The sequence below is a fragment of the Oryzias latipes genome, chromosome 10, assembly GCF_002234675.1.
Source record: "Oryzias latipes chromosome 10, ASM223467v1".
In the NCBI taxonomy this organism is placed as follows: domain Eukaryota; kingdom Metazoa; phylum Chordata; class Actinopteri; order Beloniformes; family Adrianichthyidae; genus Oryzias; species Oryzias latipes.
Window position 1 is genome coordinate 711,819 of NC_019868.2, and position 26,197 is coordinate 738,015.

The window sequence follows — 26,197 nt, forward strand, 5'->3', positions numbered from 1 at the left end:
GTCCATCAAAGCTCTCTAATTAAGCCTTTATTTTAATTAAGCTCTTAAAGTACATTGCTGTTCCAGTTTCCTCTGATGTTGTGTAAAGAAGTCATCAGAGGAAAACATTCAAAAACTTTGATAAAGGTAATTTAGGAGACCTAGTATAAACTTAAAGGAATAAAAACAAAACCAGTGCCTCCCATTGAATTCCCTGGGAGCACCTCCCCACAGGATAACCTGCTTTTTTTTTCTTATGACTGTCAACATAAGGAATGAAAGGGCTCCTAAACTCTGACTAAACTAGCAAACTTTGGTCCATCTGAAAAAGAGTTGATTCATTGACAGTAAATCCAGGTGCAGGTTAGTGTTGGGAAATGCAGACCAACGATCTATCCGACCAAACCCCGGACGTTACCCAGATGGATAAATAGACATGTCATTTATTGTGAGCATACGAATAAAATTATATTAAATAAAATACCAACTTTATTGGCACATTTCCTTCATTTCTTTATATTATTTTTTGTCTGTTTTTCTTTGTTAGAGCAGTTGGTTTACATTTTCCTGTCCATTCAGGATCCACACTACTGTTTTGGTGTCAAACCGCTCTTTATTGAAAAATCAATCACACGCAACACTATCTTTCACCTCTTGATGCGTGTTTAAAGCAAAAGTGACTGAAGCCGTATCAGCTCTTAAAAATGAACATTTGTTGTTTTTTTTACACAAAACATTGAGCCCACTTTCACTGGAATGTTAAAGACTCCCACTTCAAAATTAACAGATTAACTGTCTGGTTCTTGCATTTTTTGTTAATATGTGAAAAGCCTACTTTATGATGTAATCATTCATTTAAAAACTTGTAGTCAAATGGAGGCCATGGCCTTTTGGTGTAAGGTGGGGCATCTAATCAGTATCACAATTGCCTTATTCCAAACAGTGATGGGTCTGTTTTTGCTCCACCTTTGGGCCTAGTTTCAGAAAATCAGAGCTTTATTCTTGATTATATCCAATCAAGACAACTCCAGAGCTTTAAAAACTGGCTTCAAGTGACATTAATACAAACCAGTGTTTCGTGTGACCACAGGCTTCATCCTTCTGTTCCATGGCTCCAGCTTCTGGACTGTGTAACAGTGGAAACTGTGTTTGATCACAATTCTTACCTGGGATAAAACTCCATGTCAAATTACCAAGTAATCAACTTCACTATGGAAACCCTGCAAAAAAAGGAATAGATATATTCATAATAAGATATTCACACTACTTCATACCAGTGTCACCAACTCTGGATTCAGTTCAGGAAGTCCTCAGCTTTGCTCTCTGTCCACTGATGTTTTTTTTATTCCCAAAGTGCAGTGTGCCTCATTTTCTGTCAGGGTCAGCCTGAAAGAAGACTCGCTCCACATGTCACACCTGTTGTCATCTGTACGGTGGTGATGGTATGAACCACAGTCCTGCAGCCACTTGATGCACCATAGAAAAAGAAATGTGATGCTGCTCATGGTAACCAAGAAACTGGCACTTCTTCTACAGTGACTGCACAAGCTACACTCAAAAAACTTTGAATGAACATAAAATAAAATTATGGAAAGGATTTCCACCTGATTAGATAGCTTTACTTAAACAAAAATGAATCATATTGGTCCTACTTAATGTACCTATGTTGGGTCAACTTCATCTAATTAGGTCAACCTAATACATTTAAGTTGATTCAATTTAACTACTATGGTTGGACCCAACTTTAACTTGGCTGATCCAACTTAAATCAATCACTTCAATTGGTAACAAGTAATTGAATTAAATTAATTCAACTTAATTTGTTGTCTATCAAACTCCATTTAATATGTTGATCTAACTTACATTTTTTGTTATTTTCACTTTAATTTTGGTCATTTTTCTAAAGTTTCAGTCAACGGGCCTTTTAATCTCCATATCAAAGACATGCATGACCCACCAACGTCTCACATTACAAGGCAGGAACTCAAGTGATGTGACTTCTGTCTTTAATATTGGGACACACGGTGCTTTACCGCACAAGGGGGTTGCTCATCATCCTCTCCTAAACTCTAACTCATGGTGCGGAAAAAAATATACATAACAGTTTAAATTACTAGTTAAAAGAGAGTAAAACAGCTAGACAACAAAACACATGGACAAAAACTCACACTTAAACCCCATTCTGCCCAGGTAGGCAAAGAAAATGGTATCCCACAATTCCTTGCGCTGCCTTACGTTATGACATCATGACGCATTGACGGCTTCACACCAAAGTTACATCAACTTAATTAAATGAAGTTGATTGAAAGTAAAATAACTATGTCGGACAACTATGTGTTTTTCCTAAGTTGAATGAAATAAAAAAAAAAAAGATTTATTTTCACCAAACTAAATAATTAAGTTAGAACAATGTAAAAAAGTTCATCTTTCCAACTACAGCCCAAATACTCTTTTTTAGAGTGCTGTAAGTAATTTGAAAGATGTTGGTTCAACAAAATGAGACTATGGCCTCCTTAACTTCCCTAAGGTGGCAATCTCGCACATGGAAACTTGTAAAATGTGAAGAAGAAGACGGGCTCAACGTGGGCGGGGTCAAGATTCAGCAGTGTTCAGGCATTCTGCAAGATTGAGGGTTCCCCATGCAGGCCGCAGCCAGGTGTAGTTGAGGAATCTCGCATAATCTCGGGATATCGTGACGTTATCTACGGGTTTGATCCAATTTAATGGTTTCATGTCGGATCAACATTATTGAAATTAGTAACTATAGATTTGATTTTTTTTTATGTACAATCGACATGATTCATTCACGTATGATTTACAAACATAAAATTTTCTGGTTGAAATGACAAGTTACATTTTTGTAAAGTTTATTGGCTGGTTATTCTTCTTTATAAAGAACTACAGGACCTGATATAGACAGAAACTATGTGAGGGATGATATTTAAGAAAAATGACAAAGTCATTAAATCACAGCTTTCTTATTCTGCAGCTGTAACACTTCTAGATTTACCTTTTGTTGAAAGATGGATGATTCATTCTCCTTTAAGTTCCACAAGGTAGCTGTGATAAAATAAATCCAATTAGGCATCCTCTGAAAGCAGGCGTGCATACTAATGCTGGCTTTCCCTCAGGATCTTTCCCAACAGCTGCTATGAAAACGGCCTGATCAGCCTGAGGTAACACTTTCTCAAGGCTTGTTGGTTGCTGTTTTACAGGCATGCGCTGTCTGTGCAGGGAAACTTAAAAGGGGGGGGATCTAAAAATATTTAAGCATTTCAGGCACATTTTTTCCTGCTGGCTAAAGAAGCTAATATTCTGAGATATTTTTGTATTTCCTCTTTTGTATTTTAGTTTTTTGAGTTGAAAAAAATCTTCACAATGGTTTGACCCTCAGATAGATATTACCTTGTAAGTGTGTAGTACTTTAAAAAAAAACATAAAAAAATACTAGAACAAAAATAGATGGATCTGCTCAGAAAACTGAAATGAAATCAAAAGTGTGCTATCTGGACATAAGCTTTGTCTCTTATGAAGCCTCAATTTGAAGACTTTTTGCTTTAAAAACTAGGAAATAGTAAACCATATTTATATATTTATAATTGTATTATAAATATACGATTGAAATACTTTCTTTAAATTCTTACCTTCTTTTATATTTTACATTGTATGCAACATTAACTAATTGTAATTTAAGTAATTTAAAAAAACAGCAGACTTTGAACAATTACATGCTGTGCTTTTTTATATTTGACCTTTGAGCTTTTAGAGTTTAAAGATATGAAAATATTGTAAAAAGACTTTTTACTTCACCTCCAGAATGGCCATGTCTGAAGGATTTTGCCCGCCTGTTCCGGTTTGGTGATGGTGAATGCTGGCGGCGCATTGAGGGGTGTGTCAGAGAGGAATGCAGAATTTGTGAAGGGAGACAGCAGGAGCATGTATCTGAGAAACAGGGTGATGGAGCATGATGGAGGACAGAGCAGGAGGGTTGGCTAAGCAACCTTGCTGCAATTTGTCTTCATGCAGCCGTTTCTTTTCAGCATCCTTTGGGCATACACTCGTTTCCTGACAAGCTTGTTGCTTCCAGTGCAAAAGGTGATTTAGCCTTCTCTGTCACTGAACAGCATTCTGTCTTGGGAGTAGTACGGAGTAAATCAAAAGTCTGGGCTTCACAGTTAATCACTAATTACAGCTTGGACGGGGGAGACTGATCTTTCCCGGGGGGCAAAGTCCCTCAGGCTTCAAATCAGTCCAGAAAAGAGAAGCAAATGCCACTTCCTCTGCTGATAAATCTCTCTCTCTCTCTCAGAGGAGGGGCCGAGCGCAGTCAGCTCCAGCGGCTCAGATTCGCATCTCTCAGAGGAGTTTCTCCTTCAGGTCGGATACGAGCTCTGATTTTCTTCTGCAGCCCCCCTGCCTCCCTCCCTTTAGCCAAGCTGCGACTGAGCCTGCCTGGCTGACTGTGTCCACACTGTCTGCTCTAAATTCTCAGTGTAACTTCAAACATTTCTATTCCCTCGGGGATCAGCAGCAAATCGAGTTTGTTGCTTGCAGTATCATCCAGAAGTATTAAGATACAAGGGGGCTGTAATTGAATGGTTAGGGAACATTTTTGAAGTAGATATTTGTCAGCATATCCACCCCCCACCTCAGCACCTAAAAGAGCACCAAGGACAGGAGAATGTCTTTTCTTCATTTTGCTCTACAGCACAGCACTTCATTTTCTTCTGTTTTTCATTGTTTGTTTCTTTTTGCTTTCCTTACTATAAGAGCTTCAATGCCATTGGGAATGTGTTGCTCTTTGACATCAGCTTTGTTAATTGGGTGTCTTTAATCTAAATGTGCTCCTCCACACATGTGGGGTGTCTCATGGCAGGAAGACTGATGGAGGTGCAGCTGCTGAGGACTGCATCTCATGAGCTTTCTGCCAGGGGTGGGGTATAGTCTGTGTGCTTGGGCTTGGTTTGGGTCACAGTGTCCTCTGTCTCTTTGGCTTCCCTTTTATTTTGTTTTTTCATCTCTGCACGAATGTGTAGCTCTATAGGAACAACCCCCCCCCCCCAAGGACTCCATGGCACTTTGGGGAGCTGTGGCTACTTGCTTTTCAGTTGCAGCTCCTGGGGTGGATTGTGATGACATTTTCCACTCCACCATTCTAGTAGCAGTGACACCCCTTTACACGCTCCCCCTTGATTCTTATGAATGTGTTGGGTAGTGCAAATACAGGTTGTAAACTGCAGAAATCAAAACTATGTTTACAAGAAAACAATTTTAAAAATGAAGGGGTGCGTTGGAGAGTATTCTGGGTAACATGTTTACATGTGTTTTAGCAGAGACTCTCATTTTTGTTTGTTTTTTATAATAATATGTGTGAAACATCATCAGTCTGTGATGTTGTCATGTTGCAGAGCTTTGAGTCAACACAGTTTGAGTCAACAGCTCTCATCCAAGCTGTAGAAATGTCTTCTTAATGGATCATTGCAATTCAATACATTTTCAGGTGGGGCCATGAAGAACATTAGCGCACAGATACATTCCAGATCATTCAGGAGATTTGGACAAAAGCGTGAAGGAATTACTAAATAAACTACTACTAATTACTAGTAAATTTCTGAGAGGTGAGACATCTTAACTCATAGACTTCTGCACTTATCAGAACATAAAGTTTGTACCTTTCTAAGCAGTGAGGCAAACGTCTAATGATGTTTTGTGCATAACTACAGATAAAAAAAAAATGATTTATGGCTCCTTAAGGAGCTTCAGTGATTCCAAATAATAGTTTGAATTTCTTTGTAAATATTTTAAATTTTTTGTTGGGGGGGGTCTTCATATTTATTTATGTGACATTTAGCAGGGCAAAAGATTATGTTCAAGCAGAGGAGATGTCAGGGGCTGCTGCAGCCGCTTTTGTTGATGACATATTGTGTTAACGGAGTTGGTAAAGTGTCAATAGGTGGCGCTGGTTTCTCTTACACTGGGGAGTAAACTGGCATCAAACAAAACCGAAGAAGTAAACATTTGAAGTTTGTTTGAATATCATTAGCGGGTTTGCACGGTCCTGAGCTTTAACATTTATTTTTCTTTTGTTTTTCTTCAACATGAAAGGAAAATTTTTCAAATTTCAAACTGATCAGGTGGCCATTACAGGTCTGGTGGCAACAAGGAGGCTAACATCAACCCATGACACCACAATTATTATCATTATTAATACAAAAAATACCAATACTAGATAAAAAATGTAGTAATCAATTAATAATAAAAACCTTAAACTGCACTAATTGTGCCGCAAAAAAACTAATAAAAATAAACTTTTACATACATTTGAAAAAAAATATATATAATTTTCCTCCCACTCCCTTTGAGCAATAAAATCATATTTGTTGTTTATGTATGATACCTGTTGAATAATTCTAAACAAGCTTTAAATAAATAACACAAATCAAAACATACATGTCATCACGCAATCACATGATCTCCCCAGACAAGCATCTGACATTTTCCCCTCATATGTAAGAAAACAATAACTGAGACTGAATGTTTGTGTCCGCTTTTGAATAAGGTTACATTATAAATCAGTTTTTTCCTTATTTTTTATTTTCTTATGCTAGATCTAATTGAAAGAACAGAATAGCTGTCATTTCACTTTAGAGGCACTTTTCTATTTTCTTCTATTCATTTCCATTTATTGTCGTCCGTTCTTACCATTATCACCCCTGATGACTGCTGTGATCATAACTTTATTAGTCAGACAGCAAGCATCACATCAGCTGTCTTCATCACTTTGTTTCTGCCACATTCTGAACTCCACAGGGGAAATGTTGCAGTAGCATCATGAAGCTCTGCTCTTCATCTTTCATTTCATCTTTTCTAAATCAGACAAAAAAACTGGTTATGTGAAGGACGTGCTCCCCTGCCATGAGGGTATTTTTTGTCCCCCGACGTAAGAAACTTGTGCATGGATAACTATTTCACTCTTCATCGTTATGTTTATCTCTTCTAATGTGAACATTTTTGTTTGGTAGATCTGTTGGAAATCATAAAGAAATCATCATGTTATATAGTAACAATGAACTATTTTAGTTTTTCATTTATTTTCCTTTCAGAGAATTTAAAAACTGCTTTGTTGTGTTAACACAGAGATTTTCAATAGTTGTGAAATTGCAGAACAGTTTAAAATTGAACTTTGATAATTGAAGTCGTCCATCCCAGGATCTCTGTGGACTTATTGTTATCATAATGTTTGCATGAATCATATCAACTTAAACAACATTGTTTTGAAGCCCGCATCACTGTCAAGTTTTTATAAAAGTAGAATGGTTGGAAGTAGAAACCTTCAAGATGGTCCATTCTTTCATGACAAGCTTACATGACAGAGAAGATGAAGCCCTTGGATGAGTAGACTGACATCATTTAGTATCTGAAAGATGCTCAGAGCTTCGTTCTGAGGCGGACTCTGCAGACTGAAGTGGAAGAAACAGTAGTCATCCTCTCCATTCAGTCCTCTGACAGCAGAATAGCGCTTTCAACGAGCTCAGTTTATGCTGTGTCTAACAGCAGATAATGAGCCTAAAACTTTCCTCTGGACAACAAAAGCATCCGTCTGTCCCCCCCGTCCATTGTCCATTTACACATGCGTTTGAGGGATTTCTCTTTTATGCTTGTATTGACTTAGCTTTCCCTGCATGTGCTGCCACAGCTTTCCAAATCAGAGGTTCAGAGATGATAAATCAGCAATGTTGTTTTATATAAAGTGAGGGGGGTTTCATTGGCCAGCCCTCCTAAGATGGACAGGTTTTAGGACAACAGAATGAAGGCGTAGCAGAAGTGTAGCCGGTTTTGCCATCCTAAAGTCTCCTTGGTCCAGTGTGATTGAAAGCGACATAGCAGGTTTGCCAGGTTTACAAGGCAGAAACAACATTTGGACCACTGTCAGCAAATGACTGAGAAGCTTAAAAACCCCAGAACCTTCTCATCTAATGACACTGAAATTGGGCAATGGTAAAAAGTACTCCTAATTTTATTCTGCAAGCCTTGGCAAGTAAAGAGCCTTTTTGCTGGACCTTCTTCTTCATTAGATTTTGTATTTCATGCCCTCAGGAGCAGAACAAATAGTTTTCTCTTCTCCTTTTCCCTATTACTCATTACCCAGGGGAGAGATTATAACGCATTGTCTAACAGGCTGCCTTACATAATACCAGAGAATGGATAAGCGTTCATTGTCTTCCAAAAACACACAAAAGGCGTTAACCAAGCATATCACCGCTGACCTCTCACAACTCATTCCTAACTTAGTCTAGTATTTGCTTCAGGGACAGTCCCCAACAAGAAAAAACAATTCAACAAAATCAAACAAAAAAAGTCAGACACAGTTTTACTGCTGAACATTGAGCTTTTAAAACATTTCTAAAACGTTAGGAATGCAAGCAAAGATTTATTTGTAAAACACAAAAATGTGTATGAAATCAGTCCATAGTCTTTGCTGGTTGGGCTCTGGGGCGATGACATCTAGTTTGCATCGTCAGATCATAGATGAATGAGTCGCAGAGGTGGTTAACCCTTTCACACTGCCGCTTTAGCTCCAGTGTTTACAGTCTTTCGACTATCATCACTTTCTAACCATTGTTGCAATTAATGTAATACAGTAGATTATGAGGCGGAGAAAAGCATCTTTGTGCCGAGATGCAACTCTTCACAGCTGTTAAGTTTTTGTGTGATCAACATAAACCAGCTGATTGTGTCTCACTCGCATCCTGCCAACTGTTCACATCAGTTTTGAGTTCAGGCTGGACTTTTCAACATGTCAACTCTTTTAAAGAGGCATAACTTGACGTGTCTTTTTGGGTTGAGCGAGGAGCAGACGGCTTGTATGTCGCTATAAACAGGGAGAGAGATTTAGGGTGAGCATGGTGGAACTATCATCTACTGACATGTGCAATCAAACATTGATTTACAAACCTTAAATTCTTACCAATACATACACACTCATAGTCACACAAACACACAACCACACACATTCAGCAAAGATACATACTATGGTTAGTGTGTAGTGAATGTGTGAATGAGATGATTCTTTTTCTAAATAAAAATGTTTGAATCTCCTGTGTACTTCAAAACTTTATATTCTCTTTTCCCCAAAATCTTTTCATAGTTTTAGTTCTTTTGAGAATTGTGATATTTTAATTATTTTTTAACACATTTTGCAAAAGTGAACAGTACTTGCTATCAAATCAAATCAACGTTTATTTGTAAAGTACTATGAAAACACAAGGTACTCAAAGAGTTTTACATGATGACATTTAAAAACAAAAGGACAAAACAAACAAATATGTAATTAAAAAAACGGCACAATGCCACCCCACCCATCCACCCCCACACACGCACATCCTCCCTCGACAGAACGATGTAATGTAGAAACCTGGCTTTGTACTGAGGTTGGGGAAACGATGCTTTGGGAACAGGTCCACATCAGTGACTCCCCACCCAGGTTGCTATACAACATTTTATGCATGACCAGTCACTCTATAACACAAATACATCATGATTATTTATGAAAAAAACTGATTTTGGAAATGACATCAAACCTAAATGGCTACACATGACTTTACACACATAATTACTCTTTCATTACATTGGCCTTTTTTTTATTTCCATGCTGATAGAATGTTGAAGTTTGAGAAACAGATGTCACTAATTTTAATGGGTCAAATGCTTCACTAATGAACCCCTTCATCACAAATAATTTCTCTTTGGTTGAGCAGTTCAGAAAGCCTTTAACAGCCGCTCAGGATGACTGGAAACAAGATAAATGTTTTTTATTGACAATTTGCCAAAAACTTGGCACCTGTCTGCATTTCCTTCTTTTGGTGCCTAAATAACAAAACATCTTCATTCTGTCAGAAACTGGTGGTTTAGGACCCAAAACACAGGAAAAGAGCACAAATGGTCCTTCCACGTCTGGCTTTTGTTCTTTTTGTACTCTACATCTTCAAATTTTTTCAAATTAAAGTCAATGTCCATTCAGTTACAGACGCTATCCTTGTGTTGCCCTGGTGACCCTGACAATAAAGACATAAAAAAATTGTCTTTATTATCACAGTAGCATCTCATCTAAAAAGTTCTTTTAAACTTTCCTATTTTGGGGTTTTGTTATGAAAAATAGTAACCTTTTTAACACAAAGACTTCTTCTCTTCTGCAGATGTGTATCTTCTCAGCCTGCCAGATGACCAAAAAGTCATTGTCACAACCGTGACTGTAGGAGAGAGCACCGTGTTGACCTGTGCCATAACTGGCGAGCGCAGGCCTTCCATTTTATGGAAGCGAAATCATCAGAACCTGAACTCCCTGAACCTGGAAGACATCAATGTAAGAGTTGCCTCTAATTCATTTTTTTGCAAAAATAGTTTTGCCCATGGGATGCTAAAAAAAACTGTATATCTTTGTTATTTTCTATACTTTAATGCTGAGTTTATGTGGGTTTGCAACATGGAGATGCATAAAAGCTTCACGAGCAGGAAAAAAAGCTGTGTGGTAAGAGCAACAAAAAAAAAAAAAGAATCATGGGAGTTCTGCCTCTATAACTGTGTTGCTGAAGGAAGTAACTTTCTTCAGTCAGTAGCTCTGTTAAAAGCTCTCAAGGCTCTGCCGGCAGTTGAAGCCACTGATGCTGCACAGTGTTTGTGTGATTTAAGTCAGAGAGAGAAGCAGGATGAGCAGGTGACTTGGTAAAATGTCTATTAATTGCTGTTTGCACAATGCAAAGTTTTGGATGAGAACATATGTTTGTGGCTGTTGTGAGGCTGATTGTGTAGGACAACAATGTTTTCCTGTGAACACGTTTCCTGGCTCGTTCACTTGTTCAGCTTAAATGAATAACAGAGCTCTTAGTCAGCTAGTTTAAGTGTAATTTTGCGACTGCTTTTCAATTAATTTTTTATTCAGTGGCAAGTATAATCATGAAAGTCATGTAAATAAACAAATAAAAGCTCCAAAAATGTGTGATCAGTTTAAATGCTCTTTTCACACCTGAATCTAAAGGGTCACTGCACGCCTCTCATAGCTTGTCTTTTAATTTTCCTGACTTTTTGTAGTGGTAGCACTATATTTTCGTTCTGTCAAGGCTTTTTGTTTTCAGCAGGGCAGTAAGTGGCTGCTTTAGTTCTTGTTGGCTTAGGTGAGAGATGGCTGGAGGGGCGGGGCTTTCAGACAAAGGAGGAAGATGAAAGGGGGATACCAGAGGGCTTCGGCCTTGAGAAAGAACTTGGTATAATAATTGGTGTATATCTATGTGCTCTCTGTGTGTCCCTTTCATCCTCATCAAAAGAGCAGAGATCCTCATGTCATGAGGAAAAGAGATAGATCCCTGTGCTGTACTCCCAACTCATGTGTTAAGACTGACCAATGTGAGAGTGACATGATGAGCACAATTGCATTGACACTGCCTTCACAGTTGAAGGCCATCAAATGAAGCCACTGATGTGACATTCAATGTTACTGACCCCCAAATGAGTGGGAGGGACCGTCTCTTGACATCCCCTGGCCCTGATAAGCCAGTGCTCTTCCTGGTTGTAATTATTGTGAGAGGAGCCACTGCCAATTGCTCTAGAGTAAAAAACTGTTTACTGTTCTAGCCTTTCTTATAACTGCTGTTAAACAACTGATGTTTAAAATCAGTCCCTGAAAATCCAAAGAGAACAGGGAAATGTCAAGAAATCTTAATATGCTGTGACTGTGGGACTGCTTAAGTGACAGAAAAGTTAAGATTGGTGTCAAGAACACAGGTGGTCCTTCATTCCACCTCACACATCCTTTAAGGTTCCTGGATAAGTAAACTAGATCTAACTGAGATGTATTATTCAGTTCAGACACTGGCTGGGAGATATAGACCTTGGTTTAAAGTTATCGTGTTCTTTCTTGCTAAAGAAGATGGGGGGGGGGGGGTGTTGTTGGCTGTTTCATCAAAAGTAGCGGTTGTTTCATCATTTACAGGCTACTTCAAGCATTCCATGTTTCTAAACTTCTGCATTCATTGTTATATGTACAACTTACTGTTGTCATTTTACCCAGGGGTTACAGGATGGATGGATGGATGGATGGATGGATGCATGGATGGATGGATAGATAGAGAGAGAGAGAGAGAGAGAGAGAGAGAGAGAGAGAGAGAGAGAGAGAGAGAGAGAGAGAGAGAGAGAGAGTTTCTAAAACACCTTTAATGACCAATCATCATTACACAAAGAAAATATTCACATCACAAACTAAAGAAAACACAAAAAAAACAAGAAACAAACTCAAAAATTTAGCACTAAAGAGTCATCCTTGACAGAACACAAAACATTTTGTACAGCCCAAATATTGTCAAAGACATCAAGTGCGTGTGTGAGCTTATAAAAAACAAACTCGACGTTCAACCTTGCCACCAGAAGTCTCTTAAAAAGAAACAGAATATCGTCAGACCCCACTCCCCGTATCCGATTTTCCCTTGTCAACCAAACCGCCAACTTAGCTTCACCGGAAAGAAAGTTTAACAAAACATGGACTCTTCGCTTTCTGGCCAAATATTTTGGCCCGTAAATAAAACACACAGATGAAAACTGTTCTCCCAGCCCCTCAAAAAAAGAACGAAGAAGAGAAAAAAGTCCAGTCAGACGTTGACACTGCAAAAAAAGATGTTCCACAGTTTCCGCAACAGAACAGAACGGACACCCATCCCCCGTGCCAGGATTAAGGTGCACCAGATATCTGTTTGTAGCCAGGATCCCATGTACGACCCTCCACTGGAGGTCACCTACCCGTTTCTCAACAGGAGCTTTGTACAGGGATCTCCAACAGCCCTTCGGGGAAGACCCCGTGCCAAACAACTCAGTCCACCTCGACACTCTGACGTCCATTAAGGAGCGCAAGTTCAAAACTTTAACACATAAAAAATATAAAGACTTCTTCCCAATCGTTTCAAAGATTCCTATTTGAGGAGTAGTCCAGGGCAGGAGTTTCGTTCCGTCCTCCTGCCATCCTTCGCAGGCTGGAGAAACCTTCAGAGGAGGAAAGACGAAGTCCACACCATCCACCCACTGGCTAGACGCAGTAGGATCCATCACGTAGGCTTGATAGGACACAGGCAAGGAGAGACACATCTCCTTCACAAGATTCTCCAGTGTTCTGACAGATCGTATTCCAGTTAAAGCAGACATCTCAGGAGCAGGAGTCTGTAGGAGATGTCCAAGCTTCACACAGCCCGCATCTCTCAACTTCGACCTCAGGGTAGCTGAAAAAAGAGTCTGCGAATTGATGAGGTCGTTTCCAAAAATAGGTTCTTCGAACAGCCATGTTCCAGGTGTTGAAACCAATTCCCTCTTGCAGAGCAACAGTCGCCAGGCTCGTAGGACAGAGCAGTAGAAAGGTGAAAGTCCAGCCAGGTCCAAGGTATGAAGCTGGGGCAGAAACAAATGTTTGTCAAATCCATAACCCCCAGCTTTCCGCAGCAGCACACATGCAGTATCCAACCACGGCAGTCCAAAACTGTGGAGCAGACGCTGCGCCGTCCGCAGTCTAAAGGCAGCTACACGGGCTGAAATATCAATCAATCCCTGACCGCCCTCCTCAACCGGCAGGTACAGAACAGCAGCTCTTAGCCAATGATGACCAGACCAAAAGAAATCTACCACAGTCTTTTGAAGTGCAGTGATGAGGCTTGCAGGAGGAGGCAACACCATCATACTATGCCAAAGTGTCGAGGCAACCAAGTTATTGACAACAAGAACTCCACCCCTGAAGGAAAGCTGAAGCAGCAGGTATTTCCAGTTAGACAGTCTGGCACACGCTCTTTCCATGACACCCTCCCAATTCCTTTTCTGAAAAACGTCACTGCCCAAATAAACACCTAAAGACTTAATCCCCTCCCTTCCCCAATTAAGATTCCCAGGCAAAAGAGGCAACGTGGAGCCCGACCAACGTCCCAACAATAGAGCGGTGCTCTTATCCCAGTTCACCTTAGCCGAAGAAGCCCTTTGGAAAAGATCCAGAACATTACACAGAGAATCAATATCTGCCTGATGTCGAACAAAGACCGTTACATCATCTGCATATGCAGACACCACAAGAGACGGTTTGTGGGACATTTCTGGTAACATCAATCCTGTAAGCCGAGTACGTAACCTATGGAGAAAAGGTTCAATGGCAATAGCGTAAAGTTGTCCAGAAAGGGGACATCCCTGTCTAATCCCTCTCTGAACCATAACAGGTCTGCTCAGTCCGCCACCAATCTTGACTAAACAAAAGGCCTCCTTATACAGAAGAGCCAACCAACAAAGAAATAAAAAACTCTCCAAAACCAAAAGCTCTCAAAGCAGAAAATAAATAAGAATGATCAACCCTATCGAAAGCCTTCTCCTGATCCAAGGATAATAGTCCAACTGAGGTGTCACAGTGTTTGCAAACATCAAATAAATCACGTACAAGAAAAAGATTGTCCATAATAGATCGGTCAGGCACACAATAGGACTGATCTCTGTGAATGATTACACCCAAAACATTCTTAAGTCTATTGGACAGGACCTTAGAAAGCAACTTATAGTCTGTACAGAGCAAAGCAAGCGGTCTCCAGTTTTTCAGGAGAGTTAAGTCCCCTTTCTTAGGAAGAAGAGAGAGAACAGCATGACGGCATGAGAAAGGTAACCAGCCAGTCTTTGAGCAATACTCGTACACCTCTAGTAGATCCGGGCCCAGGCACTTCCAGAAGTGTTTATAAAAATCCGCCGGCAGCCCATCCAAACCAGGAGACCTCCCGAGCGCCATCTGACCCACAGCAGCAGTCAATTCCTCCATGGAGATTGTAGAATCCAAAAGATCCCTGTCTGCGTCACTCAGTCGTGGGAGTCCCTCCAGCAGCTGATCCACACAGTCGCTGTCGCAGTCCTCTTTTCCGAATAAGCCGCTATAAAAATCCACCGCAAGAGTTCTCATAGCAGCCGGGCTCGTAGTAACAGTCCCATCAAGAAGGCGCAGACAGACCATCTGTTTCTTCCTAGAAACAAATTTCTCCAGGTTGAAAAAGAATGACGTGGGAGCATCCATGTCTCTGATGGTGGTAAACCGAGCTCGAACTAAAGCTCCCTTAGCCCTTTCACGGAGAAAAGAACTTAGTTCACCCCGTTTGCTCTTAAGTAATTGTCCTTGTGAAGCACTATGAGTTAAACAAGTGTTTTCTAGCCCAGAGATTTCCTTTTCCAAGGCAGATATTGCTCTCTTAGTTGTAACTGTGGAATGACTTGTATACTGCTGACAGAAAACCCGTATTTGTGCTTTACCCACCTCCCACCACTGGCTAACAGAAGCAAAATCAGATCTTCTACATCTCCAAAGCTCCCAAAAAAAACTCAAATTTCTCACAAAAAACTCTATCTAGTAGAAGCTTCACATTAAAATGCCAGTATGAACTTCCTTTTGTAGAAGATCCAAGGTGTGATTCTAGGGTTATCATATGATGATCACTAAACGCAACTGGATAAATGGAACATCCATAAACCCTGTTTCTAAAACTGTCTGTGATATAAAATCTGTCCAGTCTAGCAAGGCTCAGTTTCCCGCCCACATTCCTGGCCCACGTGTATTGTCTGGTTTGGGGATTATTAAGCCGCCACACGTCAACCAAAGAAGAGTCAGAAACAATCTTTGATAAAACCGAGGATGACTGGAAATGAGGTTCTGCACCTGTTCTATCCAAAGTAAAATCTAACGTGCAGTTCCAGTCACCGCCCATCACTATAACATCCCCAGGATCACAGTTTTTCAAAAAATCCTCTAAAGTGAGGAAAAAAGGGATTCTGTGAGCACCATTTGCAGGTGCATAAAGGTTAATCAAACAAAAATAAAACCCGTTCAGTTCAACCCTCACAGCAAGGAACCTGCCTGCGGCCACCTCACTAACGGATAAGATATTAAAACTCAGCCTAGGTGAGAAAAGAACCGCCACCCCAGCAGAGAACACTGTACCGTGAGAAAAGAAAGACTGACCCCTCCACCACAAAGCCCATTCTGCCTCAGTTGCTACATCACTATGTGTCTCCTGTAAAAACAAAATATCCAAAGCTTTATCTTCAAAAATATCTTTAATAATCGCCCTCTTTTCCGCATCCCTCCCACCATTAATGTTTAAAGAGCCGGCCTTAAATGTAAACATAGAGTGAAGAAGGAAAAATGAAGGAAATAACAGGAAAAGGATCACCCACACACACACAGTCATAACTACGTCAGTGTTTCACCCTTTTTCTTCATTTTCAGCCTTCTGGAGCTTTTACCCTTCAAAGCCTTCAACTGTTTACGAATGGTAGTCACATGTTTCTTTAATCGAAACCGTTTCTTCTCGTCAAGTATATTAAAGTCAACCAATTTCTGCAAAGTTAGTGACGTCAGAATAAATTTCTCCAAATCTGGAAAATAATCAGCCACTTTAACTGGTCTACCAAATGAATCATCTAGGAAGTGATTGATTTCCTCAAGTGAAAAGATGTCATCAGACGATATCTGGGACTCTGCCAGAGAGACACAGTCAGAGTCTGAATCCAGCTCCATGTCTGTGGTGACAGGAGGAGGAATCACAGCAGAACAATCATCAGTAACAGCAGACTGTCCATCTGCACACTCAACCCCTTCACCAGTCACCCCTGTGCCCATTGTATCACCACTAGAATGGTCAGAAATACCACCAACATTCTCTATACTGACACTTACACCACCTTCAGACTCCTCCTGAAGCTCTGAGGCAGGAGCAACAGCGTTGTCTCTAACATTAACTGAACTATTGCTGCTCTGAACAGCTTCAGAGCTGCAACCTTCACCAGGATCCGTACCAGTTAGAAGGGCGGGGTCCCTCACACCCACAGATTCTGCAGCGGCGAGCCCCTCCTCCACCTGAGCGGCCGGAGCGGCCTCATCAGGCCGCCCTTCGGCCGCCCTGTGAGGGCAGGCGGCGCGCTTATACCCAGCGTTTCCACACTCAAAGCACTTCATATTTCCCGTGCTGGCATAGACCAAATAATTGCCATCCCCGTGCTTTACGCGGAAGGACACGTCCAGAGTCTGAGCAGAAGAGCTCAGAAACATGAACACCTGTCTACGAAAGGACTGAACATGCTTCAGTTTCTCACTCCTGCATCCTAAACCTACAGTACGGAAACCGCTGGCAAACTTTCCACAACGCTGCAGCTCTTTCTCCAGAGCGTCGTTGGGAATGAACGGGGGAACACCCGAAACAATGACCCGCGTCGACGGCACCGCGAGCGGGGACACCTGCAGGAACTCCCCGCCCACAGTGATGCCACACGCGATCAAGTCAGACACCAAACGCTCCTCCGTCAGAAAAACAATCACTCCTTTGTTCATCCGAGAAGCATAGAGAGAGAGAGAGAGAGAGAGAGAGAGAGAGAGAGAGAGAGAGAGAGAGAGAACCAGAAACCAAAGAAATTCCATTAAAGTGGCCCCATCTTCACAAAAAAGGAACAGGTTGGAGATCTCTTTAATGCCTTTGTGGCTATTCTTACAAGTTGTCCAAAAAACCTTAAAACAAAAATCCAAGCTTCAGAAATACTTTTGAGAGGAATTTGAGAACTTTTTAACGTTGTAAGACTTCTTAGAGGTTTCCTTTTAAATGCCTTTGTGATTCATTAAAGTAAAAAGGTTTTCTTAGAATTACAGTAAATTGGTTTTGAATGCCACATGAACTCTAAGTCCAGTTCAGGCTAAGGTTTGGCAGGTGTGTGTTTTCACTGCTACAGTTTTATTGTTCTAATTGATACATTAGATTTTTGCCTTCAATCACAATTTATTTCCATGGTTCGGTGATATACAATCCCAACTAACAAGACCAGTAGAAGTGAAATCACAAGTGTCTCTGTGCAGATGAAAAAGGTTTCTCAGAAACAAGCGTCTGAACCGCTTTCCACCACACTGCCTTTGACAGGAACGTTCTTCAGTAAGAAACATTTGACAGCCTGCTGGGAATTTGCCAGAAGATGTCCGAATGACTTGTAGATCATAAATAGCAAAACTCTAGGATGAAGCGATGACAATCACTTCATCAATCCTTTTTCAGTCAACATGGTGACAAATGGAGAAAATCCAGCCAAGCTTCGGTCAAAACTTTTCCCAGCTTTTCAAGATGCTAATCTGTGAGGAAGACTCGCACTTCAACAAGAAATCCTGAGGGACATCAACAAGAAAGCAGAGCAGCAAATTCACACACAGGAAAGGAAATGCTGCTGTAATAATTCTGATATGGAAATAAAACTACACATTTGGAATCTTCACATTCCTAGCTTTAACTATACACAACCCATTAGCTCAATATATTTAATCTTACACTAATGACAGTTCATCTCTGTGTCCCTGTGGGAGACAACGCTGTCAATAAGACCCATGAATCTAATCACTGGACACATAGAACTCAGTATGATTGGTTTAATAGGGTTCATCGTATGTCTGAAATTGGCAGCTGACATTTAGAAACTTGAAACTGTTGTTGGGAACAGATTTATTGGGCACTTTGGAAACTCTGACTTCCTCCCAGAGCCCCAAAACAAGCTCTAAGGTTGATAGGTGACTGAAAATTACCCCTTAAGAATGAGCATAGATCTGCGATGGATGGGTGATCTGTCTGGGGTGTAAGGCAGCTGGAGCCTGAGCCCTGCAGGAGCTGATGGGATAGACAAAACCCCATGTTTCTGCACCAAGTGTGTATCGATAATGCATGGATGCCTTTTTTTATTTTATTTTTATTATTGACATTAAAATAGCTAATCTAAAAAAAAAAAAACTTATCACAGTGGTTACTCTACCTTGACAAAGATGAATGAATTAAAGGTTTCACCTTGAAGTCTACAACTTTAATATTTTGTGTGGGCTACCTGCGTGCCGCCATGCAGGTTTGACTTTTTTTTTTGCCTGCCTTACCCGTGAGGGTGTGACTAAGGCTTTAACTCAACAATATCTTGTGTCTAGTTTTGTAAGACTATCTTCCAAAAGCTGCTAAAGAAACTTTAGTGAAGGGTCTGAATTAAGGGTGTATAAATTAATTGTTTAATCGATTTATCCAACTAGATCAATCTGTCTGAGGAAAGTTGTTAATCTGATTGAATTGAATCAACCTATATCAATAAAAATCCAAATAAATAAAAACTGTTATCATCGATCTTGGAAAAAACCATTTGGATTGAGGTACAGAAGGTTTATTTTACTCTAATGTAAAAATGACCAAGTGCATCAGTGGACAACACACATGTGATGTCATCAAAAACTGATCATCCATCATTCCAGTCCAATGTGTGGACAGACTTTGAATAAAGTCATGTGACCATCCAGTGTCTAGAATGTTCTAAGAATGTTCCCTTTGGATTCTTTGGATGTGGAAAAACAACAGTGGTGAACTTTAGGAAACTAACATGTGAATGGATTTGACATTCATTCTAGTTTACTTGTTGGTTTATATACATACAGTGGGGCACAAAAGTAGTCAGTCAGCCACCAATAGTGCAAGTTCTCCAATCCCACTTAAAAAGATGAGAGAGGCTTGTCATTTTCATAATAGGTAAACCTCAACTATGAGAAACAAAATGAGAAATAAAATCTAGAAAATCACATCGTCTGATTTTTAAAGAATTTCTTTGTAAATTACAGTAAACCCTTGTTTTTCGCGGGGGTTACGTTCCAAAAAGAACCCGTGATAGGCAAAATCCGTGAAGTAAAAACCTTTATTTTTTCTTACAATTAATATACAGTTAAATACCCTATTATACATTGAAAAGAAATAACAAAACATTTTACAGGCTCAAGCATTTGTTTCACAAATAAAAGTACTTTAGAAACGTTTTTTTCTCAACAAATAACTTCTGTACTGTGCTGTCAAATAATAATTTGAATCATTAATGTGAACAGAAGGCTTCAAAAGAGATTATCCCCGCCCGCCGAGACCCGAGTATTGGATTAAACGGGAGAAAATTTAAAATGATTATGAAAAAAATACAAAGTACAGTGGGACAAATAGTGACTCAGGTGTATTTCACTGCTCTTCAGACTGAGCTGCTGCATCCTGACTCCGCTCTGCAGTGTTTTCTTCTTTTGAAGCCCGCGGTGCAGCTGTGTTTGTTCAGGAGAAGAACATAGTGATTGACAGTTGTTGCTCTTTTTTCTATGGGTTTTGGAGAAACTCGAAATTGCTAGAGAATTTGCACATACGTGTTGTAAATTTGTCAAGATGATTTACGTATGTGTACATATTAAACTGCAACGTTATTGACGCACAGATAGAGAAGAAGCAGAGTGACTTTTTAGCCAATCAGAATGCAGGACACAGTGCACGATGCAAATCTGTGAAGTAGGGAAACCGTGAAAAGTAAACCGCGTTATAGCTGTATGGTGAAAAATAAATATTCTGTCATCTACAAACAAGCAAGATTTCTGGCTCTCACAGCCCTGTATATTATTCTGTAGAGGATCCGCTGTCCTCCACTTACCTGTATTAATGACACCTGTTTGAACTGGTTATCTATATAAAGACACCTGTCCAACCTCAAACAGTCACACTCCAAACTCTACTATGGTTAAGACCAAAGAGCTGTCTAAGGACACCAGAAACACCAGCAACATCAGACCTGCTGAAGAGACCAAAACAAATGCTGTTAGTCTGGAACAGAAACAAAAGTTATTCCAGCCACAGAACACACAAAACCTTCAAATGCTCATCAGGTTGACAGGTATGCGACCACGGAGAACAAGAACAAACAATCAAATGTTGCAATCAAATAAGAAACAATGCGTGTGGCAATGCAACAGACACGTCAAATATCTATATCTATCTATTGATACACAACTAATTTAAAGGCAGTTGTGACGTTATGTTGGACAGAGCTCGCGTGACTCTGAAAAACCTAGTCAAGGTTTTCATTAACTGGAAAACGTGACCTTCTGGGAGCGACAGTCTGAACTCTCCAAGATACATTTCAGACTTTCAGAGTTTCTGCGTCAAGTCTGCGCAGCATATTTCCCTCCCTGACAGACCCCACACGCTTCTGGATTTAAAATATTACAAAGTATTTCCCCAAAAAGGACATAACCGTGTAACGGACAGGACAAAGGGAGTTTTCAGTGAGAAGGCACACAAAACAGCAGAAACTAACGAGGGGCTTCTTCTGCCTCCAGCCCCTGCACCACCACACATGTCTCCTCTTTTGTGAATGAAAATCTGCCCCGCTGCTTGTGGTTCATTGCTCCTTGCGCAGGAGACTGGGAAGCACAGATGATCTTGAGCAGACCAAAATCCATGACAACACATTCCTCCTTCTAAAGCCAAGCGTCTGCGCTGAAAAACCCCTGCGTGTAAACCAGGGCTTTTCTACGGCCAGTCGCACATAGAATGGATTTTGTCCATTTTCAAGCAGGACACTTGAGCCTGCTGGAAACTGTATTGCAGACAGTTTAAATGTAACTGCTGCCTATCATTGTTTGTGAGCAGCCCCTGTTGTTTTAATGACAACAATATGCTCTCAAGTAGAAATTAAAGAACATGATAACTTTAACAAATGTAGATGAAACTCAGATCTGGAGTTTCATATTATTCCCGGAGGGGTGGTGGTGATGTGTGTGTGTGAGTGTGTATGAGTGTGTGTGTGTGTGTGTGTGTGTGTTGGGTGGGTGGGTGGGGGGGGGGGGGGTGTTATTAGCTGATCCTTTCCAAATGTAAACAAAGAAGCTGTCTGTAATCCCATGAAGTTGACAGTTGCTGGTTGTTGCATCATCATGCAGGGCTGTGGCGTTTTCAGTCCTTTTCAGCTGCACCAAGGAATCAGCTGTGTTTGTGAGTTTGTTTGTGCTCATTTATGTTTGTATCTCGGGATGAGGCTCAGTGATGGCAACGAAAATATTCACTAATATCACCGCCGTGTTTTGAAGGATGTAGCTGAACCCCACAATGCACAAAACTCAGATAGAAGTATCACAGGCTTTATTTCGGGAGGTTGTGGCACACAGGAGGAGGAATGGAGACCGGCAGAGTCTTGCGAGCTGGGTTAAGATAGATTTTTTTAACCAGGAACCCCCCCCCCCCTGTTTCATATGCGACCGACACATCACTAGAGGATCATGATCATATGATCATATATATAGTTGCCAATTGTACATCCAAAGCCAACACTACTATGCAACATATTTGCCACATCAAATAGTTGTCAAAAAATTATCCAGATAAAATGATAATTACACACCTTTGATCATTCATAACAAACAACCAGCAGATGTCACTATTTTTAACTGAAACGATCCGAGCAGAATGTCGATCTTAGCCCAGTTGTGTCAAAGTTCATCAGTGCTTCACAACTGAACTGAGTCCAGCAGAGCAGGTGCCTGCAGGGCCATGTCTGGCCAAGCTGGGTCAGGTTGGCAGTACCAGGCCAAGCAGGCAAGCCGACTAGTAACTATCCATCTGGAAGAGAGGTGGTGGAGAGCAGGACTTTATAAAGGCAGCTGCACAGGTTTAAGCCATGAGGTTGATTGCAGGCAGGCAGGCAAGGCAGGAACTGGATCCTGACTAGCACATATTTTATCTTTAAAAAGGCAATAATTCCATGTTTGGTAAAACACCTTAAATAGAAAGACAAACTTGACATTTAAATCTTTCTGATTTAAAAGAAGAAGAAGAAAATAATGTTCACATTAATACCATTTTAATTATATTCTGATCCTGAAGAATCTTTTTTCTTTCTTTTTCTTTTTGTTTTTTGATGCGATGGAAGCTCTGTCAAGCAGCTGCTCTGGTCAGTGACACAAAATGTATTACAGCTAAATTGAAACCTTCAAGCTCGCTATGGTAACAAAAAACATACAAAGTTCCTTAGCGCAAATTAAACGAGAGAGTTAGGACAAAAAAAAGTTTTTTTTTCTCACAACTTTAAAGTAAAAGACAGCTGCTTTTAACAGATAAAGCAGGAATCCTACTTAAAATAGGAGTTTAGGGGTTACTTTTATGAAAAAGCAATTCAGTTACCAGCTCAGTAGTGAGTATTTTTACCAAATGTATTTTAAAGTAACATTCTCATCACTGGCTAATATTAAGACATAAACACACACCAAGGTTCACCTGGTCTGAACTCTTTTGTATTCAGTTTCTGCTGTTGGAGGTGAAAGATGGAATCAATCTGCATCAACATGGATCAGATAAAACAAGCAGGAACCTTGTTTTATCATATCTGTATTTTCTATCTAAACTGATTTGTATGCTGAATTATTCAAGTGTTCTGGGCACCTGTGACCACACTGCTACAGCTGTTGAATTAATGCTGCAGCTTCCAAATCAGATTTCAGTACACAATATTTTTTCAAGTTAATGTCTGGATCAGCCTCATGAAATGAAGAGCAACAACACGGTAGAACTCATTGAAGGGTCATTTCAGAAGGATTAGTCTGTGCAGGTGGGCGGTGTTGCAGCTCAGTCGTGACCAGTTGCTTGAAGGGCCTTAAATTGGTCCAGGACCCTTCCTGGGCTAGTTTCCACAGTTCAGAAAAAGTGGGAAATGTGACGCGATTTAAGGAAACATGTAACCTTGCAATTGCGTGGAAGTTGTGGCAGGTGTTCCATTCAGGCCTAGATGTCAATTACTTATTCAGAATGAAAAAAATCACTGATATTGGAGTGTTTAACGTCGCTGTTGGAGTCCATGATCACAAAGCAAAATCTTTTTACTTTCTTTGCAGCACTTGCACGGGACAGACGTAACCATACAGACTCAACAACAACAAAAAGAAAGAATATTATTTATAAACATGTAAAGATAATGATTAATCATAATTCAAGTCACACTAGAGTAGGGGACAGCAACCTGAACCACTCAAAAACCCATTTGGATCAGTTTCCCACTGAGATGAAAGCACAGGGAGCCAAAACACTAGGTTGAAAATGTTTTTGCCGATATATCTGGATAGTTTATTTGGCAATACTTGTATTGATTATAAATGCTGTCAGGATATTTATTTAATTATTTATTTTCATTTTTTACGAGCGTGATGTTTCCTTTGATCTTTTGTCCATTTTCCACAACCTTGAATAGACTTTTCTGTCTGTCAAACACCAGAGTTAAGATGAATGAGATGATGGAAACAAATTCACTTTGATGCAGACTCCTTTCTATGTATTTTTTTTCTTTAAATCCAGTAAACCCAATGAATTCTATTAATTTTATGAAGCAGGTGTTAGTTTGTGTAAGGTCTGGAGTCATAAGCGGGGAGTCTAAGCAACCCCCCCCTCTTCCTCCTCCTCTCTCTCTACCCCCCCGCGTGCAACCCCGCACCCCCCTCCAGCGTGTTCTACACAGACAGAGCAACATACGGTCAGGTCATCGTGGCAGCATGGTGACAGGATAGTAGGGGCGCCCCTGACGCAAATTTTATTAATTTTACGCAGAATTTGGCGGTTTTAGTCTAGCGGGGAAAAAAGGCTTCTTTTGAAGGGCGTTCATGTTTCCCCTACGGATCACCACTGACTGTCTTTCCAGAAAAATTTTCCGTCCCATAACAGACTCTGGTCAGCGTTCACAGCTGCAGACACGCCCCCTCCGCCCCTTTACGCTGCTCTCTTCCTCCTGCCTGTTCGCTCTACCTGATGGTGTTAAAGACACCACGACAATATGAGAACATGATAGTTATTTCACAAAAACACAGAGAGCCTCAGCACAGGGAGGAAAGAGCCGCATGCGGCTCCGGAGCCGCTGGCTGCCGACCCCTGAGCTAGTGGAAAAGAAACGGTGAGATCTATTCTCTGCAGTTAACCTTGCACATTTCTGTTATCTGCACAAATGAAGTAAACCTAATACTGTGTTTCATCATTCATTCAAACATGCTTTGAATTTGGTGGCACAGAGGTCTGGACTCATGGTGGTGGCACCGGTTAGAAATGACAATTTTCAGTCAGAAGAGTCCCACAGTGAGCACTGCCACTCAGTCCAGACATAATATTGGAATGGACAGCTGTGCCACAAAGCAAGCAAACTATGAACCGAAAAGCACCACTTAACCCATGATTACACTGACCAACAGAAAGCAGGATCTATTTCCACTTTAGTAGATCTGGTAAGTTTAGCACAATGTACAAAAAAATTAATTAGGGTCAGTCCACCTGAGCTGGGGTGGCTCCAAACAACCTGCTCGGGATTTTTTTAAATGTCTGGTTTTGCAGGTGTTTCTGATTTTATCTCATGCACTGCCGTAACTCACTTTTATGTTAAACCAATATCTAAGAATTGAACACAAGTCTTTCAAAGTAGTAAGGAAAGATCCTACCATCTCTAACTGTACTGGAAGAGGTCTTGAAATTGGGATGATGATACCTGTGATTTTTAAGACGATGACATACTGGAGAATAATATGCAGATCTGAGATTTCTCCAATGTCTTGAGACAGTCATATGACACACACATTTTCTGATATCTTCTGTACAATTCAATGATCAACATCATCACTTAAGTTTGGGTATAAATTCCTTATTTGCATATTTTGGCTGTTCCGACCTCAACAGCTCTGTTTATGAAAAAGGAAAAGCTGCATATTTTTATCATATTACGTTGACCAGGAACGTTTTACGAAATAAATCCTTTGATTCAGACAACTTAGTAACTTCCTGTGCCAAACTTCTAAACGTCTGACCTCTGTTTTTCCTTCAACAGATTCCACTTCAGGTAGGATGTTTATTTAACTTTAACTAATCATTTCTTGTTGTCTCAGCAAGCTACATCACATCTTTTTTTGTTGATAAAAATGTCATCCTAGCACCAATACTCAACATTGACACTGACATGTTAATTTTGAAAATCTGACTCTAAATGAAGCTGCACTCTTCAGTGTCTTACAGACACCACATCTATGAGGCTGGCTTTTGCTTGTCTTACAAATTAAATACATCTTGTAAAATGACTTCCTATTACAGTTTGAAAGATTAATCTGCATTTAAAAACAAGCTAAATGTAACTGAACAACATAAACTGTCACTACAGTTTTTTAAAGGAAAATGATTCCAAAACTCATTACAAAAAAGTGCAGGATGTCACATTGACAGTAATACTATGTCCACATCAGCAAAAGTTAAAAGAAGCAACATCTTTATTTTGTGAAAGACGAAACAAAAGCTAACTGGATCCCAGTTCAAATGGTTGACAAACGTTCCTGTTGCTTTATCTTTAGAACATTTAA

At 40.3% G+C, this 26,197-nt stretch overlaps 1 protein-coding gene across 1 annotated transcript in view; it reads left to right on the forward strand.

Moving 5' to 3' along the window:
- The window catches only part of fstl5 (follistatin like 5), a gene marked incomplete in the record, with an annotated part of 185,151 nt that overhangs the window by 81,480 nt on the left and 77,474 nt on the right, over window positions 1–26,197 (forward strand). Inside the window, 2 exon segments of the mRNA XM_023959489.1 lie at window positions 10,176–10,342; window positions 25,675–25,686. Of these exon segments, the coding sequence (XP_023815257.1) occupies window positions 10,176–10,342; window positions 25,675–25,686 (179 nt within the window).